The sequence below is a fragment of the Gymnoscopelus braueri genome, assembly GCF_963280865.1.
Source record: "Gymnoscopelus braueri genome assembly, chromosome: 24".
NCBI lineage: Eukaryota > Metazoa > Chordata > Actinopteri > Myctophiformes > Myctophidae > Gymnoscopelus > Gymnoscopelus braueri.
Window position 1 is genome coordinate 19,129,379 of NC_137626.1, and position 19,862 is coordinate 19,149,240.

Below are 19,862 nucleotides of genomic sequence, written 5' to 3' on the forward strand. Positions count from 1 at the left end.
TTAAATCAAGCCCCCAGAACCACGGTAGAACAGTTAAGCGGCCAAGCCTGGTGGTCAAATCTGATATTGCAACACTTCCGCATTTTGCTTGTGCATCTGCCGTTTGTGCGCCTGCTAACGACGTGTCATGACCCACGAACCAATGGAATGGACCCATGGACCCAATATGGAACCAATATTTCTTACTTCCGGGTGCTTCAAAACGCCACTGAGAAATGTCATTGAAATGAATAGCTAGGGGCGGGGCAATCCGCCCTCTAGATATTATAATTCTATGCTTTAAATGGTGTGCACGTTCTCGATTGTGAGCAGTTTGTGTAGCACAGTTCAATGCAACATTGGTCCTGGAAGTATTTGGAAAATCAACAATAAACGTTAGGCTATCGATTATGTGATGTCGCTGCATCGTTGAGAATCGTCCACGTCCGCATCTATATGCATCTTAGAATCGACAAATGTCCACACCTCTATTGTGGGTAGTTTGAAGCCAGTATAGGATGTAAAGTCAGCTATGACATCACCTTGACGATATTGTACCCAGCATTGCCCACATTATTGCACAGTAGTTCAAGACCAGTCCATGACGTCAGTAATCTATGGCAATCATGACCGTTCGGACATAACCCGGCTAGACAGGCGGACACAAAGACATGGCATCCGCTTTATCTAACAGACAAGCTAACAATGTTTTGGTTTGCTATGTATTATCAGCTTGTAGATCATCAGTACCCATTGTCAGAGTAGGCTACTGAGTCTATGACTTCAGTACTATGACATTAGCAGTGTCTGTCTGTCTGTCCATCCATCCATCCATCCATCCATCTTCAACCGCTTATCCCGAATCAGGTCGTGGGGGTAACAGTTCCAACAGAGATTTCCAGTATTCCCTTTCCAGAGCAACATTAGCAATTTTCTCCTGGGGGATCCCGAGGCGTTCCAAGGCTAGTGTGGAGATCAAATCCCAATCTGGTCCTTGGTCTAACAGGAGGTGTCCTCCCAATGGGACGTGTAGCGAGGACCTCCCTAGGGAGACGCTCGGGAGGTATCCGTACTAAATGCCCGAATCACCTAAACTGGCTCCTCTCCAAGTCAAGGAGCAGCGAGCGATTTTACTCTGAGTCTCTCACAGATAACTGAACTTCTCACCCTATCTCTAAGGGAGAGGCCGGACACCCGTCTGAGTAAACTAATTTTGTCCGCTTGTATCCGCAACCTTATTCTTTCGGTCATGACCCACACTTCATGACCATAGGTGAGAGTAGGAACGAAGATTGCTCGTTATATGAAGAGCTTTGCCTTCTGGCTCAGCTCTCTTTTCGACAGTGCGGTACAGCAACTGCAATACAGCTCCTGTTGCTCCGATTCTCCGACTGATCATTGTTGATCATATATGATGTCAGTACTATGACGCCAGTACTGCATGTCTGCATTTATACTTGTCTGTTTCATGCTTATATTGCCATGCTTATTGCAAGTATTTTTTCTGTGCCCAAATTCTTCTTAGCATGGTTGTTCATAATGAATATATTGACAGATCAGAACCCATATTTTAGTGTTTTAACCATACCTCAGACTTAGTAGACTTATTATCATTACCGAAATCATCAACCTCATCTCCGAAACATACGTATCATTACCGCAACAGGTGTTCATTTAATGTTAATTTAATATATAGAAAAATATACGTTTTCTTTTAAATACATGTGCAGAATCTATATGTTATGTTCTTTCAGGATTGCCATATCATTTTGAAAACATATCAGGTTTCAATGAAATATCTCAAATATTGGGTTGTAAATTATGAAAGGTGTTGCGGTAATGAGAGAAATCAGTCAAATTCAAATAAAAAAGTGAAAAATTACAAATATATATTATTTCACAGTTTAAGTAACTGTGCATGACTGTTAATAATCCATACTTATTTTGGGCAAAATTATTAGCTTTCCTAATGGTCTTGACGTTTTCAGACTGTTGCGGTAATGAGATTTTTATGGACACGTTTTTGAAAATATGCTCAAAAAGGGTGTTAAATTGTCATTAAATATTTTTAAATTAATATTCACAAACACTTAAGACCTTGTTAATAATGCTTAAAAAAGAAATCTCTTGATAAAAGCCTTTTTAAAAATGTCATGCTGACATTTTTTAAACCAAGTGTTCGTGAGAATGACCCAATTGGCCTACATAGACTAGCTTGATTTTAAAAGGGAATAGCTAACTTAACCATAGGATAATTGAAGTGATCAAGAGAGCCAAATACACATACTGTTCCCTGTTACAACTTCAACTTACTACCTTTGACGAAAGAACAAAACACAACAGACACTCTCTAGATTCACATCAGCCTTCAAATCCATTCCAGAGCCAGAAGCAGTCACAGTCACTGAACATGCTTCATTGCCACCCATTGTCATTGGGTCTCAAAATGACAGCAATAGTACAACTTGAAGTCACATTAGTATGCACACAGCCTGACACAGCATATAAACACAAGCAGCAGCAGCAAAGAAAAAGAAAAAAGTTCCTACCATGAGCCGTCTTCTACTTGACTTCATCAGTTGTCAGAGTCAGTGGTCCTTGAAGGGGTTCCAGGTGGTCCCCAGCTAAATGGTGTGCAAAATAATGCATTACAGAGGAGTCTGTTGACCCTGTTTATGCATGCCATACATTGATGCTGAATTGAAATGTGATATACATATCTTAGGGATGAAAACAACATTAGGTCAGACGTTTTTTATTTAACCTTTATAATAAAAGTATGGGACCCATGCACACAGCACCTTAATCGTCTGGTCATTTCAATATTATACATATATGGGCTTTTTTTTAAACAACACATTGCCAAATGTCCTGTAGGTACAGATTTAACCACAAGTGAAATACACGCACACACACACACACACACACACACACACACACACACACACACACACACACACACACACACACACACACACACACACACACACACACACACACACACACACACACACACACACACACACACACACACACACACACACACACACACACACACACACACGTTGTAGTGGGCCTGCATGTTGCATCATCAGTATTACAATCAAACAGCTCAATGCAACATTATTCCCACAGCTCTATTGGATGTTCGCGCGCCACACACGCACAGGCACACAGCCACACACGCAACACAGCAGCAGGTTGCTAATTCAACTCACCTGAGAATTCACTGAGTTGGACAGAAAATGACCAACAGTTTGTCATGAATGAAATTAAACGTCTCTTCTTTCAACTCATGGGTGTCTTTAGGACGTTTTTTTCACTCCCTGACAACACCACTGACAATTCCACTCAACTTCCATGTGGTTGAAGCTTACATTATAAGTTGTTTAATTCACTCTTTTACTTCCAAATACAACGACGCTTGTATCAACAAACACTCGTTCCTGTCTGACTCGCGCAGGTGTGTGTGAGTGTGTGGGGGGGGGAGGAGGCGGGAAAACAATAGACCCCTTAACAGATGACGTCACACTGATAAGAACCAGTATGCGCGCGCAGTCCTGCACCAAATGAAACCCATTCTGTCATGTCTAGGACGCGCCACACTAACCAACACACAAGAGGAGGTTGAATGAACTGAAACCAGCGCACCTGATACGTGTTGGGAATTGATTGCATAAACAATCACCTGTGTGTCCAGTCTCAATGTTGGTAAACAAATAATTGGTCTATGGAGTCCTGCTGCACACTGTCTTCACTTACAAAAATGTATTAATAAGCAGTGGTGGAAAGTAACTAAGTACATTTAGTCAAGTACTGTACTTAAGTACAATGTTTATGTACTTTTATTTTACTGGAGTATTTCCAAATGTAGTATTTCTACTCATTTCTACAAATACATCTCGGAGGCAAATATTGTATCTATCTATATATCTATATATCTATATCTATATCTATATCTATATCTATATCTATATCTATATCTATATCTATCTATCTATCTATCTATCTATCTATCTATCTATCTATCTATATATATATATATATATATATATATATATATATATATATATATATATATATATATATCTCACAGATACTAGGATTTAGAATAATATATCAGAGGCCAAAATAAATCAAATGTCAAATCAAATGGGTCTTAATAAGGAACGTGTCTCTCTCTCTCTCTCTCTCTCTCTCTCTCTCTCTCTCTCTCTCTCTCTCTCTCTCTCTGCTTTTGCTCGCTCTCTTTGCTTGTGTACTCTTTGGATTTCAATCATGTCAAATGCCACTGAACTCTCAGCAGCACTGCCAAATGTGTTTTGATATAACTGTGTGTATTGTGTGATGTAACAATCCAGTCATTCTTAGCACACAGGCAGAGTGATACACTGACACAGAGACAAACAGAAACACAGACAGTATGTGATTCATTAACACATGATGACACGAACAATGAGCACCAATTTTAACATCTAACATTATATGACCCCAGACATCAAAAGGAAGAATACCAATTAATAATTTCCGTAACCAAGAGTTATGGCGTACTCATAACTCCTCAGTGCTTTCCTCTCACTCCATGCCCTTGACAAGGAGCATTTGACCTAATTAATTGCAAGATAGATGACATTGTCATCCACTGCATTTAATGTGCACCCAAGATGGGTAACCAACCGCATGGTCAGTACGCCATAACAGTCTGCTCGTGCATTTATAATTGCTAATTTTCAGTGAATTGCCCCAGATCAATATCCCCACCAGTTCTGCAGGTTTGCATGCAATGAATGAATGATTCTTTGCTGCTGTCTTTCTTTCATAATACAAATGTAATTTCCAATTATGTGCCAGTCACGGTGAGATGTCACATTGACAAATGGATTGGGACAAGGGTGTGCATCATAGGACCCAAATGTTGGCCATGTCATATAAGTATATGTCAACTGGAGTCACAGCCATTAAAAAATATCAATTATTGTTGTATTGCTATAATTGAAAATAAAAACAATCATGCACCTATCATTTACACACTATTTTTCTATTTAGAGTCGAGTCTTCTATCCAGTCTTCATCCAGACAACAAACTAGTTAAGACTAACTGCATTTCCATGGTATCTCAGGTCTGAATTAGTCCCTGATTAGGTGGCCAGATTGAAAAACAGCAGAACAGTCCTCCAGGGCCAGAATTTGGGACCTGCACTTAACTTGTTAGCTTGTCTATTGTGCTGGCCTCTACATAGCGCCCTCTAGAGGTTAATAGATGCCCTTAACTGCCAGTTTATGTGCGACAGGGCAGAGTGATCTGGGTACAATTATTTCATAGTCATCATACCGCTATGGTCATGAGTGGTATCTTTGGACTTTGACATGAATCCAAACTGTCTCATTTGAGTGCATTTGTCTACATAGAAGCCACTTGACAGCTTGCAAGTTGAGTTGTGGTACTGTAGGTGTCTCTAGTACAGACAGACAACTTCTCTGAAATGTATTGATGCCGGCAGGTTACCCACCGAGCTGAAGTCGGAGACAGATAAGGAAAAAGCGACGGGAGAGTTGAGAGCATGGGGAGAGAGGGGACAGCTGTGTACCGCCGGGCAGAGAGAAGAAAAACATTCAGACTTTGCAGAGACTATTGTTGTGCAGAAACTGAGAAAGGGTTTCCAAGAGTCCCTGTCGCTTTACCTCAGCACATCGACGTGCACTATTAGCTCCTGTGCTTTCCTCGCAAGTCATAGCTTTTTCTTGTTGTCCACACGATTGCCTGAAGCATCCCATTGTTAAATATGAGCACATGCTTGGCTAATGGGGTGCACATGGAATACCCAAACATCACTTCAGCTGCAGACAGTAGGACTGTACTTATGGAGATGGATGTGGGACCCTAAATCAGTGCTCTGCCTTTGAACATGTTCATTCTTCTGCTGCTAGGAGCATACAGGATACATTTCTAACAGAAGGCAGTGTACACCACCTGCACAGCAGCTCATGATAAAAGATAGTGACTTATTGTATAGACTTGAGAAGAAGGAGTCCTTGGTGTTCATTTAACAATGAAGGTGTAAAAATCGACCCACAACTTTCAGAGTCTAATTACATAACAATCAAGGGTTTACAGTGTGCGCTGAAAGCATGCCACCCAGCTGTGTAAAGAAACTCATAATTTTGATTTTTCAATGGAAAATGTGAAAGTATTTGAAGTTAGAAGCTTTAAATTGCTGTCCAACTGCAGATTATGGCCAGCCGGCCAGGGTAATGACAAGAGATACAAGCATCCAGGAGAGTGGCATTTGCTAGTATGAGAGGAAATATCTGGTGTATTGCAAAGGAATTCTGTGGTTCTCTCACATCCATGTTTGATCGAAATGGACCACCTTTCGCTCTTATGCCGTCCCTTTTACCTACCAAGTGAATCAAATTCAAATCAAATTACATAAATAGAACTCTGACTTTTCCAAATCTACTTTGTTTGACTGTTTTGGCAAAATTTGCTTTGTTTTAAAGGTGTGATTTTGCAATGTGAATGAGAGAGAGTTCCAAAATTCCATTCCCTGTTCTCCTTACCTTGCTCTCACAGAACACAGATATTATTTTAAAAATATTATTTATTTCAAACCCATTTTGGACTGTCATTTTGGATAGATAAGATGTTATTTAATTTGTTTTTTATTTGTGTTGGCTACAATAGATCTAAAACTATATTTGTGTCAAAATCTAAATGTATCTTCAAATGCACGTGTTAAGGCATTTTGAAACCATCAGTCACCTGCAGGCCAAAAATATTCCCTCTGTCTTTGGTTAAAAAAAAAAGAAACAGAAAAGAAAAAATGCTGATGATCTTATTCCCAAACTTTCTTCCTCCCCTAAACTTTACCATGCCAGATGAATTAAGTCTCAAGTGTGAGGCTCTTTCATACACCCGGACAGATGAATGTTCGACAGGCTTCTGGTTTCTTCCAGACATGAAACAGGCTAACAGTGGTTAGCTTTTATAACTCCTACATTCTTATTCTGTTAGACACGCATCTCTGTTTGATCATTCTTTTTGAGTCAGATCTGCTGTTTTGATGGACGGACCTTCGAGACTTGTGACAGGGATCCGGGCGATATCTCCCTGAGGCGATAACTAAAAGTCTTTCGTTTAGAATCAACCTCTGCCAGAATGCCCTCAGCCTTTACCTACCGAGTGAATTCAAATTCAAAGGGAAACATTAAATGAATAGAGCTATCTGACTCTCTATCTGATGTTCTTTAATTAACATGAGAGTGATAGGCTGAATCGTCAACAATGATGAGTCTGACTATAGAGATGAGATCAACTGACTGGCACTCTGGTGCCGGGAGCGCCACCTGGAGGCCGATTTTTGAAAGAAAAAAAAAGTTACTCCTACAGATTTTGTCCAAACATCACGCAAATCAGTACACAGTATCTCTAATAGTCATGTGATCAACACAGATCTGTCCGATTTTCCATATTCCATCCTGATTGGCTAACATTGGCTCCCAAAGTTTGCCGGCTAGGTCTGTTTTGAATAAAATCACGAACGCAGCGTGCGATTTCCGTGACATTTTGAAAGCATATTCCCACTATAGGCCGAGGAAGAAATGCCACCCTTTTCTCATTGGCCTGTTTTAGCGCCACCAGTAGGTCTAAATTAGCAAAACACATTTTTGGAACAAAATGCCTCAAATCATGAATGCAGCGACCGATTGCCGTGAAAGGCCTAAGAAGAAATGGCACCCTTTTCACATTGGCCTATTATAGCACCACCAGGAGGCCACAATAACCTACCTGACCTGGCGGAGACCTGTGCTCCGAGGAGCACTTTTTCTAGTTTAAAAATATAATTTCTTTCCAACCCATGGTCATTTTGGACGGATATATGTTATGTAATCTTTCTTTTATTTTGAGTGGCTACAATAGATCTAAAACTATAGTTGTGAAAATGTATTTTCAGTTTTTAGTACATTTTTGATTGTACTATGACCTATACAGGCCATAGTACAATCAAAAATGTTCCCTCTCTCTTTGGTAAAAAATGCTGATGATGTTATTCAAAAACTTTCTTCCTCCCCTAAACTTTACCATGCCACAGGAAAAACAAGCCTCAAGTGTGAGGCGCTTTCATATACCCGGACAAATGAATGTTCGACAGGTTTCTTGTTTCTTCCAGACATGAAACGGTCTATAGCGATGAGCGGTGTACGCCTCCATACTTATTCTGTTAGACACGCATCTCTGTTTGATCATTATTTTTGAGTCAGATCTGCTGTTTTGATGGAACGACCGTAGAGACTTGTAACGGGGGTCTTGTGGCGATGTCTCCCTAAAAGTTTGCTTTTTAGAACCAACCTCTGCCAGAATGCCAAGAGCCAGAGCAAGTCCTCGAGAGAACGTCAAATTACCTTAAATGTATGACAAGAGACAACATTGAAAAGTAACTTCATTAATGCTGAAATGCCTGTCAGCCTGGGTGGAAGAAAACACGCACATTTGTGAGCCTCGAGTAGGTGTACGAAATGTTTTGAAGTGATACCCTTGTGCAAATTACTGCTTGTTAAGCACGTTTCCTTGCACTCTCAGTGGGGAAACAGTCAATGCGTGTGATGTGATGCGGTACAATGAGTTTCTCAAAAAGTGCCAGCCCAGAAATAAGAGTCAATAAATCACAAATGAGAATCGCAGGGGACCGGCCATAATCATATTATAGTCTGCTTTATCCTACACTTCCACATCATACACTTATGAAGGTATGTATGTGTGTGTGTGTGTGTGTGTGTGTGTGTGTGTGTGTGTGTGTGTGTGTGTGTGTGTGTGTGTGTGTGTGTGTGTGTGTGTGTGTGTGTGTGTGTGTGTGTGTGTGTGTGTGTGTGTGTGTGTGTGTGTGTGTGTGTGTGTGTGTGTGAGAGAGATTGAGAGAAGGAGAGAGAGAGAGGGAGATCATTCAGTGGTGTGGGCCTGGCATTATCACCCGCTGATGTGAGACAGTGGGTAGCGTGAGCGGAACATTCATTGTTCTCGAAGGAATCAATAGGACATGTATCAAAGCCCTGCTATCTGTAATATGACGCAGGTGAGTTACAATGAGATGAAAGACACGAGCATGGATGGAAACAGAACAAAAGGCTCTCATGCTGCAGAGATTAAGTGCCTTCTCTGACAAGAACTTCAGAGTGAACGTCAGAAGATACTTTATCCTGTAGAACTCTGGACCTGCCGGATCTCTCCTTCATTACTGTACTTTTTCTTCTTCCAGGGGAGGCTTTTTGCTGCTTTGTCTTCCCACCCTGCCTTACTTACAGTAATGCTCCTGTTCCACCAGACACTTTTACACCTTGGTGTGGAGTGGCCCGGCGAAGAGATCCTTGCCAACATACGCTGATGGGGATGAAATTATAGAAATTTAAATTAAAAAACAAATATACAAATAAATAAATCAATTAAATAGCTCTATGTGGGCGTATAGTCACGGTCACTGGTTTAGCACACACGTAGCCACGCATACTAGGGCCGCCTTATCTTAGTAGGTCGAGAGGCAGACTGGTAATCAGAAGGTCACCGTTTCACCTTCCGGCCCAAGACACTCGAGCGCATTTAAGCATGATACATTAGAAACTAGAAAAATGTGCTCCTCGGTGCACAGGTCTCCGCCCGGGCAGGTAGCTTATTGTGTGCCAGCAGTGTTTCATGGCAATCGGACGCTGCGTTCATGATTTGAAACATTGTGGGCCACTCCTGCAAACGTTGAAGCCAATCTTAGCCAATCAGAATGGAATATGAAAAATCTGACAGATCCGTCTTGATCACATGACTATAGAGATAATGTGTACCGATTGGCATGAAACAATCTGTAATGTAATATCAAAAGATTTGTTTAGCAAAAATCTCCTCTCATCTCTCATCTCTCTCTCTCTCTCTCTCTCTCTCTCTCTCTCTCTCTATCTCTCTCTCTCTCTCTCTCTCTCTCTCTCTCTCTCTCTCTCTCTCTCTCTCTCTCTCTCTCTCTCTCTCTCTCTCTCTCTCTCCCCCCCCCCCCCCCCAAACTGGCATCTCTTCTTGTCTTTGCATTGACATTGTAATGATTCAGATTCTGATAATGATTCTGAATCACTTATATTAAAACATATATTGGCCTTCCGGTGCAAATACAGTGTTCAAATGATCCTTAGGGGTCAAAGGACAGGCGGCTTGGGCTGACACTGTTCCCAAATATGGAGATGCCTGATGTTACAGTACTGACATCATAGATGGCATCACAATATAATATATATGTCTGTGAATCAAGTTGTGAACAGCGACTTCCTCAACAGCATTGAAGAGCTCTGAAACCTGATACTTGTCTTATTAACGTCAGAGAAGATTTCTGGAACCGGACACTTGTCTTATTAACGTCAGAGAAGATTTCTGGAACCGGATACTTGTCTTATTAACGTCAGAGAAGATTTCTGGAACCGGATACTTGTCTTATTAACGTCAGAGAAGATTTCTGGAACCGGATACTTGTCTTATTAACGTCAGAGAAGATTTCTGGAACCGGATACTTGTCTTATTAACGTCAGAGAAGATTTCTGGAACCTGATACTTGTCTTATTAACGTCAGAGAAGATTTCTGGAACCGGATACTTGTCTTATTAACGTCAGAGAAGATTTCTGGAACCGGATACTTGTCTTATTAACGTCAGAGAAGATTTCTGGAACCGGATACTTGTCTTATTAACGTCAGAGAAGATTTCTGGAACCGAATACTTGTCTTATTAACGTCAGAGAAGATTTCTGGAACCGGATACTTGTCTTATTAACGTCAGAGAAGATTTCTGGAACCGGATACTTGTCTTATTAACGTCAGAGAAGATTTCTGGAACCGGATACTTGTCTTATTAACGTCAGAGAAGATTTCTGGAACCTGATACTTGTCTTATTAACGTCAGAGAAGATTTCTGGAACCGGATACTTGTCTTATTAACGTCAGAGAAGATTTCTGGAACCGGATACTTGTCTCATTAACGTCAGAGAAGATTTCTGGAACCGGATACTTGTCTTATTAACGTCAGAGAAGATTTCTGGAACCGGATACTTGTCCTAGCGGCCAAACATCTCTTCTGCCCTAGCCCGGACTGGCTCATAGCCGTAGACCGAAACCAAACCAGCAGACCAGAGAAAGATGTACCCAAAAGCCTTCCCAGGGCAGTTGTTTAGTAAAAAACGCTGGGCCATCCTTCTAATTACTTTACTGCGGCTGGGCTCGATACATTCCACCTCTGAGTGGCCCCCAATGACTAGCCACAGAGTACCAAAAGAATACCTTGATCACCTGGCTGTCTGCTCGGCCATCATCCAGGGAGACGACATGGTGGGCAGGAATGATGACATTGCTCAACTTCTAGGGTCTAAGGAGAGACTATCAGAGGATTTCTACCATAACATGGCAAAGGACTGTGAAGCTTACGTGGACAACAGAGGGTTCATCATGGAGCCGCTCAGTGCGGAGGAGCGCGATTTTCCCATTGCCTACTCCATGGTGATTCATGCAGATGTCGAGATGTTTGAGAGACTCCTGCGTGCCGTTTACAACCCTCAGAATGTCTACTGCGTGCACGTGGACGAGAAGTCCGCGGAGGGATTCCAGAAAGCTGTGAGGGCCATCGTGTCCTGTTTCCCTAACGTGTTTATAGCCAGCAAACTAGAAAGCGTTACATACGCATCCTGGTCTCGAGTGCAAGCCGATCTAAACTGCATGAAAGACCTCGTGGAGTCCGGCGTCCAGTGGAGATATCTGCTCAACACTTGCGGGTCAGACCTCCCCATCAAGACCAATGCGGAAATTATTCAGGCGCTGAAGCTGCTCGATGGAAAGAACAGTTTGGAGTCTGAGGACGTGCCAGAGGACAAGAAGAGCCGCTGGCAGTACCATCACGAAGTTACCGTCAAAGCTGTCACCAACACGGGAATCAGGAAGATCCCCCCACCAATACCCATGTTCTCAGGCAGCGCTTACTTTGTCGTCACTAGAGACTTTGTAAAACACGTGCTGGACAACAAAGAGATTAAGAACTTCATGGAGTGGTCGAAGGACACATATAGTCCAGACGAACATCTGTGGGCCACTCTGAACAGACTAAGCTCTGTACCAGGGTCACTCCCTGCCCACAGTAAGTGCCACCTGTCTGACATGAATGCCATCGCTCGCCTGGTGCATTGGATTTTCCATGCTGGTGATGTAACGAAAGGCGCTGCGTACCCTCGATGCACTTCGACGGTTAGAAGAGACATATGCGTATATGGGGCTGGTGAACTCCAGTGGATATTTCAACAGCATCACCTCATGGCAAACAAGTTTGATCCAGAAGTCGATGACATTGCGATTAGATGTATCGAGTCAATTCTCCGTTTGAAAGCATTGCATTACATTTAACTCATTTTGAGTGCCAATGACGTCTTTTGACGTCCGTTTTCAGTGTGCCATCAGTGCCAATGACGTCTTTTGACGTCGCTTAAAAAAAAATAAGAATCTTATCTCAAAGGAACTAGGAGAAAACGATTTTCAAAAAGTTAATGCTCCATCCACTTCGATAAAAAAAAAATCCTACCATTGTAAACACTATTTCTGAGTGAGACATGCCACTTTCAAACATCAAACAATAAATGTCAACGAGGTCACAATGACCTCGTTGACATTTGTGAAACCACACCTGAATCACCTCAGTGATTAGCAACCATCAGGGGATCAATCACACTGAAGACAAACAAAACACTCTGTGACCAATTGAAAAGGTAAAATAATAGCCTAATCCTGGCACAGGGATCAACAAGCTTGAAATAAGCCTGGCCCTGAATGAGTTAATTTATTTAGTTTATTGGCTGTGCCAACAATTAAAAACCAGAAAAGTGTGCTCCTTGGAGCACAGGTCCCCCCTGCCACTTTGGAAGGCAGTCTTAGCCAAATGGAATGGGATCAGAAAAAACAGACTCATACATCTTGTTCACATGACACCAAAGATAATGTGATAATGTGCAATTTCTGTGAGTTTTGGACAAAATATGTAGGAGTAGTAGCAAAAAGTGTGTTTTGAAGAAAAGGAAAGGTCTGTTTATTTAAGTCGGTCAATCGAGCCAAGCTTATCAAATCGGATCCCCTCCCAACCAACCAACTTACTCAAACTGGGGTGCAGAGTATGAAAACATACATGAAAACAACAGGCGGACATGTTATTTTCAACTAAAATAAATGTTAAAAAAATAAAATAAAACAAACAACAATTCAAATACTTTTTCACACCCCCTCCAAGACTCCAAGAAAAATATATCAGGAGGTGGGTTAAAGAACCCTTTCTTTAAAACAAAATAGAGGGTTCCGCGGTCATGGACCGCGGTCCGCCTGTTGAGTACCCCTGACATATAGGCTCTAATGCCTGACGACCTTTGCTGCGTGTCACTCCCCGTATCTCTCTCCCTGTTTCCTGTCTATGACTATAGAGGTAATGTGTACCGATTTGCGGATTTTTGGACAAAAGTAGGAGTAATATAAAAAGAAAAGGAAGTCCTGGTAATGCCGATCAGTCCAACGGTGCCGGAGGACGGACGGACGGACGGACGGGCGGACGGACGGACGGACACACACACGGACTGACAGGGGCTAATACGCAGTATCGGCCAATCCTTTGGGCTGGCGGAGACAATAAAACGCATTTAAAGAAAAAAAAAGGTCTCCGCCAGGTTCTCCGCCTGGTCTCCGCCAGGTCAGGTACGTTATTGTGGCCTCCTGGTGGCGCTGTAATAGGCCAATGTGAAAAGGGTGCCATTTATTCTTAGAACTTTCACGGCAATCAGACACTGTATTCATGATTTGAGGCATTTTGTTCCAAAAATTTTGTTTTGCTAAATTAGACCTGCTGGTGGCATTTCTTCCTCGGCCTAGTGGGAATTTGCGTGTGAGATACTGTGTACCGATTTGCATGACGTTTGGATACAATCTGTAGGAGTAATGTAAAAAAAATTGTTTTGCACAAACCGGCCTCCTGGTGTGTGCACAGTTTCGCAGCGACCGGGCCAACGGTGCCGGAGATTAGCTGGTAACACACGGACAGGACGAACGGACGGACGGACAGACAGGGGGTAAAACATACTCTCTCGCCATGCCTTTCGGCCTGGCGGAGACAATTAAAGATAAATGGATGAAATTTACCACAAGGCATGTACAACAAGTCATCTGTCTTCCAACTTAAATTCACAAAGGTTAGGAAACTATTAAGTTGATGTATGTGTACAGTAGGGTTTATAGTAAAATATTTCTGTCTGTTTCAGGCTAGAATTTAAGATATTTTAAAACCAAATGTAGATAGCATTGGTGTGCAGCAATGTTGTTGAAAAAAATAAATATATAGAGGCAGAATGGCAATTGTCTCCCATGGCGCTTTTGATTTCATGAGTATTTAATAATAAAATGACATATAGTGGGTGCCAATACATCAGGGTATATCGTTTCAATTTGGAGAAGAGAAGAGAAGAGAAGAGAAGAGAAGAGAAGAGAAGAGAAGAGAAGAGAAGAGAAGAGAAGAGAAGAGAAGAGAAGAGAAGAGAAGATGAAGGTTTGAGACACTTCAACACCCACATCATTGTCTTCCTGGCAATATTACACCTTGCTCAAAACTTGTAAAATGTACTATTTGCTTGCACCTATTGCAACTTTTGGAAGTTGTTGAAATAGATGCACTGTTGTCAACTATAACATTATTTTCTGTAACTGACATTCACACAACTGACTCCAAGGGATATCTGATGCAATTTAATCTGACATTTAAATAAAAAAATATTTAGAGTTAAACACAAATGAATGTGGAAATGAACAGGACAGAGTCAGTATTATGCAGTATTATACGACAAAGTAAACCTTTGGTTTACCAGGTGGCATCTTGTTAAACTCCACTGTATTCTGATGAGATGTTAACACGAGTGAGATCCATGTGGAATGAGGTCAGAACACGGCAGGGTTCTTTCCGTGCTTTATCCCCTGGGCAAAAGAAAAGAGGTATATAAAACAGAAGGTGTGGGCTCGTGCCTGAATATGCATCTTGACATACAGTACATGTTCTGCACAGTATGTGTGTGGGGGTGGGAATAGTTTGTGTGTGTGTGCATAGACTGCATGTGCATACCTTTAATTGTGTATAGAAGTGGCAGGCGTATATAGTATGTTGGTTACTTGTTCACACATAGTACAGTATGTTATGCATGTTATTGAGAGCGTGTTGTTTTGACAGATGCTACTGTAGGTGTGATGTTTACTTAATTGGTTAGTTACAGTTATAGCACTTCTATTAGCACTCTATTTACTTGACCATTATACCCAGCCATTTGTTGATGAGGGTTCATGTTATTTGCTCTGGTCTTGCATTTGTAAATCACTCTGGGTGAGCGTGTCTGCTAAATGCACACAGTACAGTGTATATAATTTACACAGGGTCTGTCTATCTAGTATCAGGTTCAACAGCTAGGAAGTTCTGACACCATGCGGAACGTGCAGAGCCTGCTTCAGCCATGATTATTTCATTGTGAATTTAAACACAAAGCCTTAATGTACAGAAACCTTCCCTTTCACACACCGATAAAACAATGTAAATATTGTTTGGGATAAACACAAGCTACACAAAGCCTCTTGTACAGAACATTACAACATGTGTGTGGGTCGTATTGCTTATATATAATTTATGATATAAAAATGTTATTTTTGAGTAAACGTGAGGAAAAACAAGGCCATGAGTCTATTATATATTCATATGATAAACAACTTGTGAATCCTAGCCCCCATACCCATATGCTCTCAGCTCTGTCTTGGCACCAGCAAACAGAGCTTGGCAGGGGGAGATGCCACCAAGATGTGAAAGGGCATAGGAAACACCCTCCTGTTCTGGAATGCACAGACCATGCTTGGTTTGCAGTCAGAGCGATGAAGAAAAAAATGGATGTGTTTTTTTGTGTGTCTGTGTCTGTTTCAGTGCACACCTGTTTGAAAACTGCCAATGATTGCTTGTATGACAAATAATCTCTCCCACTTTTTACGCCCAGCTGTGTGCTGATGGGCGTTGTTGGTCTTAAAATGAGAGTGTGTGTATGCTTGACTCACATACTAAAATGACACATACACACAGATGCATGCACAGCCATGCACTCAACACACAAACAACAGACACCTCTCCGGGGAGCCACAGGTTTTGTCAGTGAGGTGAGTCCACCTCACATCCAGTGAGTGTGGACACACAGGCCTGTGTCCCAGCGATGGCTGTTAAAGCTTTGATTTGAACCCCCTGCCCCGCCCCTGCCATGGCAGGACACCATGATTGTTTCTTCTTCTTCGGTCAATTCCCATCAGGAGTCGCCACAGCAGACCATCTGGTTCTGTTTTACGCATCTTTCTCGGTCAGTCCAGCCACCTGCACGTCCTCTCTCACAGCATCACCATGATTGTTCACCAATGTTTATGTTTTTTTTTTCTGTTGCCCCAGCTCGCTCCTGTCTGCTCTTCTACGTGTCTTGTGACCTCTATTTCACCTTGACATATTTACAAACTAGTCCACAACAATAACAGTTGCTTATTAAAAATATGTTTTGTATAGAAATGACTGAAAATGAGAAAGGTTCTCCATTAGTTCTGAAAAGGTTTTGATTGATTGATTGATTGATTGATTGATTGATTGATTGATTGATTGATTGATTGATTGATTGATTGATTGATTGAAATTTTTATTCGGCAAAAGAATGTAAAACAACACAGTTACATTTATAATACTTTTGTCTAAAAGGTCAGACCAAAAAAGTCATTGCGGACTTGAATTAATTTCATAGACATATATAGTAGCAACCAAACAGTTCAAATCAACAAAAGAAACTAAAAAAAATACCACTATGTACAAAAAAGCATCATGAAAAATATAATAAAAGTATACAAAAAAAAGGGGGAGGGGGGTCATCTGTCTACAGGGAAACTGGTACTACCTCCTCTTATGGCCTCCAGAAAGATGAGTTTTTAGGGCTGTTTTGAATGAGCCCAACGAACTGCATTTTTTGAGGGATGGGGTTAGGCTATTCCATACCTTGGTGGCCGTGCTGTAGAAGGAGAATTTGCCCATGTTTGTTTTATGGGTGGGTGGTACCAGATTGTTGTTTACGCTCCCTCTAGTTTCGTGACTGTGGGTGTCACTAACTTTTTGGAGATATTTTGACAGATAAGCGGGTATAGGGGGCATTTCGGGCAAATCTGCATTTACAATTTTGAAGACCAGTCCCATTTTTAGTTGTTTAACCCTGTCTTCCACCCTGAGCCAGCCTAGGCTGGTAAAGTGAGTGGGAGAGAGGTGGGTCATGGGCCCCAGTCCGAGAAGTAGTCGAATCAGTTTGTTTTGGGAGGTTTGAAGCTTAGTCTTCAGTGACACTGAGGTGTTGGAGTACCAAGGAGCAAGCAGGAGGTGACTCTATGCGTAGCAGAATGGAGCAAGCAGGAGGTGACTCTATGCGTAGCAGAATGGACGTTTCCAGCCATTAAACGTAATAAAACATAACACCCACAAGGCCAGTGTAAGTGTGATATTCCAGTGACACCTATCTAGATGATGTTTGATTTAATGCAGCCTTTAGCTATACTGTTTTGCTCAGTGTAGCTCCAATAGGGTTTTATCAACAGTTTTGAGTTGCTTTCACAGATGAAGTACATATTTGTGGAGAGCAGGTGGCAGTAGGCAACAGACCGTATGCTATACAGGGTCAGCATCAGTCTGCCCTTGACAACAGGGAGCAGGCCGGGGACATGGCAGTGTCAGGAAGCCCAGGGGCAAAGTGGCCACACTCTGGACTGGAGCCCTCTATGATGAAATATGTCTATCCCAATGGAGTGGTCTCTTCCAGGATGACAATGTCTCCATCCACAGGGCATGAGGTGTCACTGAATGGTTTGATGTGACAATGATGTGAATCATTTACTGTGGCCTTCACAGTCACCATGGTCTCAACCCAATTGAACACCTACGGGAGATTCAGGACCAATGTGTTAGACAGCGCTCTCCACCAACCATCGTCAAAACACCACACGAGGAGGTGTTGTTGGAATGGTGTTCCGCTTGCACCCCTCCAGTAGAGTTCCAGACACTTGTACACTCTATGTCAACATGCATAAAAGATGTTCTGGACGCTCGTGTTGGCCCAACACCTTACTAAAACACTTTATTTCTTTTTTCTACAAACATACATTTTGTTTGTTTGTTTGTTTATTTATTTATATACAGCCATATTTGTGGTGACTAATGTACTGTGTTTAACCAGCACAGTCAACCACATAATTACTAGAATAAATGTTTAATCCATGAGATTCGATGTTCACGCTGTGCCAGGCAGTCTAAGAATAGCTGACGGGAAGAAGTGGGTCAGCAGCACAGCGCAGAAGGGCATATCGCCTTTTTTATGATTATTATTTCACTTCAGCTGCATGATAATACATTATATGGTGACATTTGACATTTGAAAGAGCAAAAGTGGCACATGCAGAGAGGGTGTGAAAATGGCATTGTAATTGATTTCTCGTGTCCCCAAACATCAAAGACGGGGCACATTTTATTCAAAGACCTTCTTCCTGCTCCTTGATCCATGATCCTGGCCTTTTCCTCTGTGATATCCTCCATGTTTTGTATTATTGTCAAATCAACAATAAGCCATAATTATACAGCCGTGCATTCAACGCTCCAACCACCATCCAATGACGGGTGAGTGTAACGGGCAGTTCTATTTTGGATTAAAGCCTCACTGACAGAGTTAGCATTGTTGAGACGTGCACTATCGTCCCCCTTTTATCTCCAATAACTTACAAAGACAGCTGAGAACTGTATTCTGTTGTTTGATTGCAGACACACACACACACACACACACACACACACACACACACACACACACACACACACACACACACACACACACACACACACACACACACACACACACACGCACACGCAAATTTGTATTTGAAAGCTTGGACATGCATGTCATGCATATATATATATATGTGGTATATACTGTACAAAGGCCCATTAAAAGTGCACAGCTAATTCCAGCCCGCAGTTTTCAAGATATCTTGTTGTAGACCAGACAAGTGTTGGACGGACAGATCGACGGACTGACCAACAGACTAACCAAATTACAACACAATCCTTAGAGCTCCACTGCTAGCAGCACTAAAATAATTCATTACAAAAATAAATTAAAAAAGGAGAGACGTGCATGAACATTCAAGATGCTTTCATACAGTCAAAAACAATGAGAGGGAACACAACAACAGAATAAACAATAAAATAGATTGATCTACCATAGCCGTTCAATCAGCACACACACACACACGCACGCACGCACGCACTCACGCACGCACGCACGCACGCACGCACGCACGCACGCACGCACACACACACATTACACTCACACACACAGGAACAGTTTTCACACAGGCATATTGCACGTCTGGGCTTGCATCAGCTCAGGGCGACGAGGCAGACGCAAGGGTCGCCACCTCACAGCTTGTGATGGGGATAATTTATGCTCAGGAGCCTTGTGGAGTAAACATATTGGAAGCGGTTATGTTGCTCTCTCCCCTGCTGTCTCGCACATTGGTCCGTCCACACGACAGAACACGGTGTCTCCATTGCACTCCCGGTGACAGTCGGGCACTTTTCGACAAGACCTGGATCAAAGCATAGCTACAGGCGAGTGTCTGCATGCTGCTGTGATGCAGTGCTGGGTGGATGGGGATCGAGCGTGAACAGGCTAATGACAATAGTTTCAGGTCACTTGTTCATCACAGGAATTTATACCAAATTAGCTTTTGAATACTTTCCTGTGATTAAACTCAAACTTT

The 19,862-nt window shown here is 42.0% G+C and overlaps 1 protein-coding gene and 1 long non-coding RNA gene across 2 annotated transcripts in view; both read left to right on the forward strand.

The window, feature by feature from the left end:
- The window catches only part of LOC308080867, a 567,320-nt gene that overhangs the window by 31,980 nt on the left and 515,478 nt on the right, over positions 1-19,862 (forward strand). The gene's annotated exons all lie outside the window — the stretch shown is intronic.
- Positions 11,250-12,389, forward strand: LOC308080180 (beta-1,3-galactosyl-O-glycosyl-glycoprotein beta-1,6-N-acetylglucosaminyltransferase 3-like; the record flags this gene model as incomplete). Its single annotated transcript, XM_080421955.1, has 1 exon — positions 11,250-12,389. One exon carries the CDS (start codon positions 11,250-11,252, stop codon positions 12,387-12,389), a length of 1,140 nt encoding a protein of 379 aa, XP_080278081.1.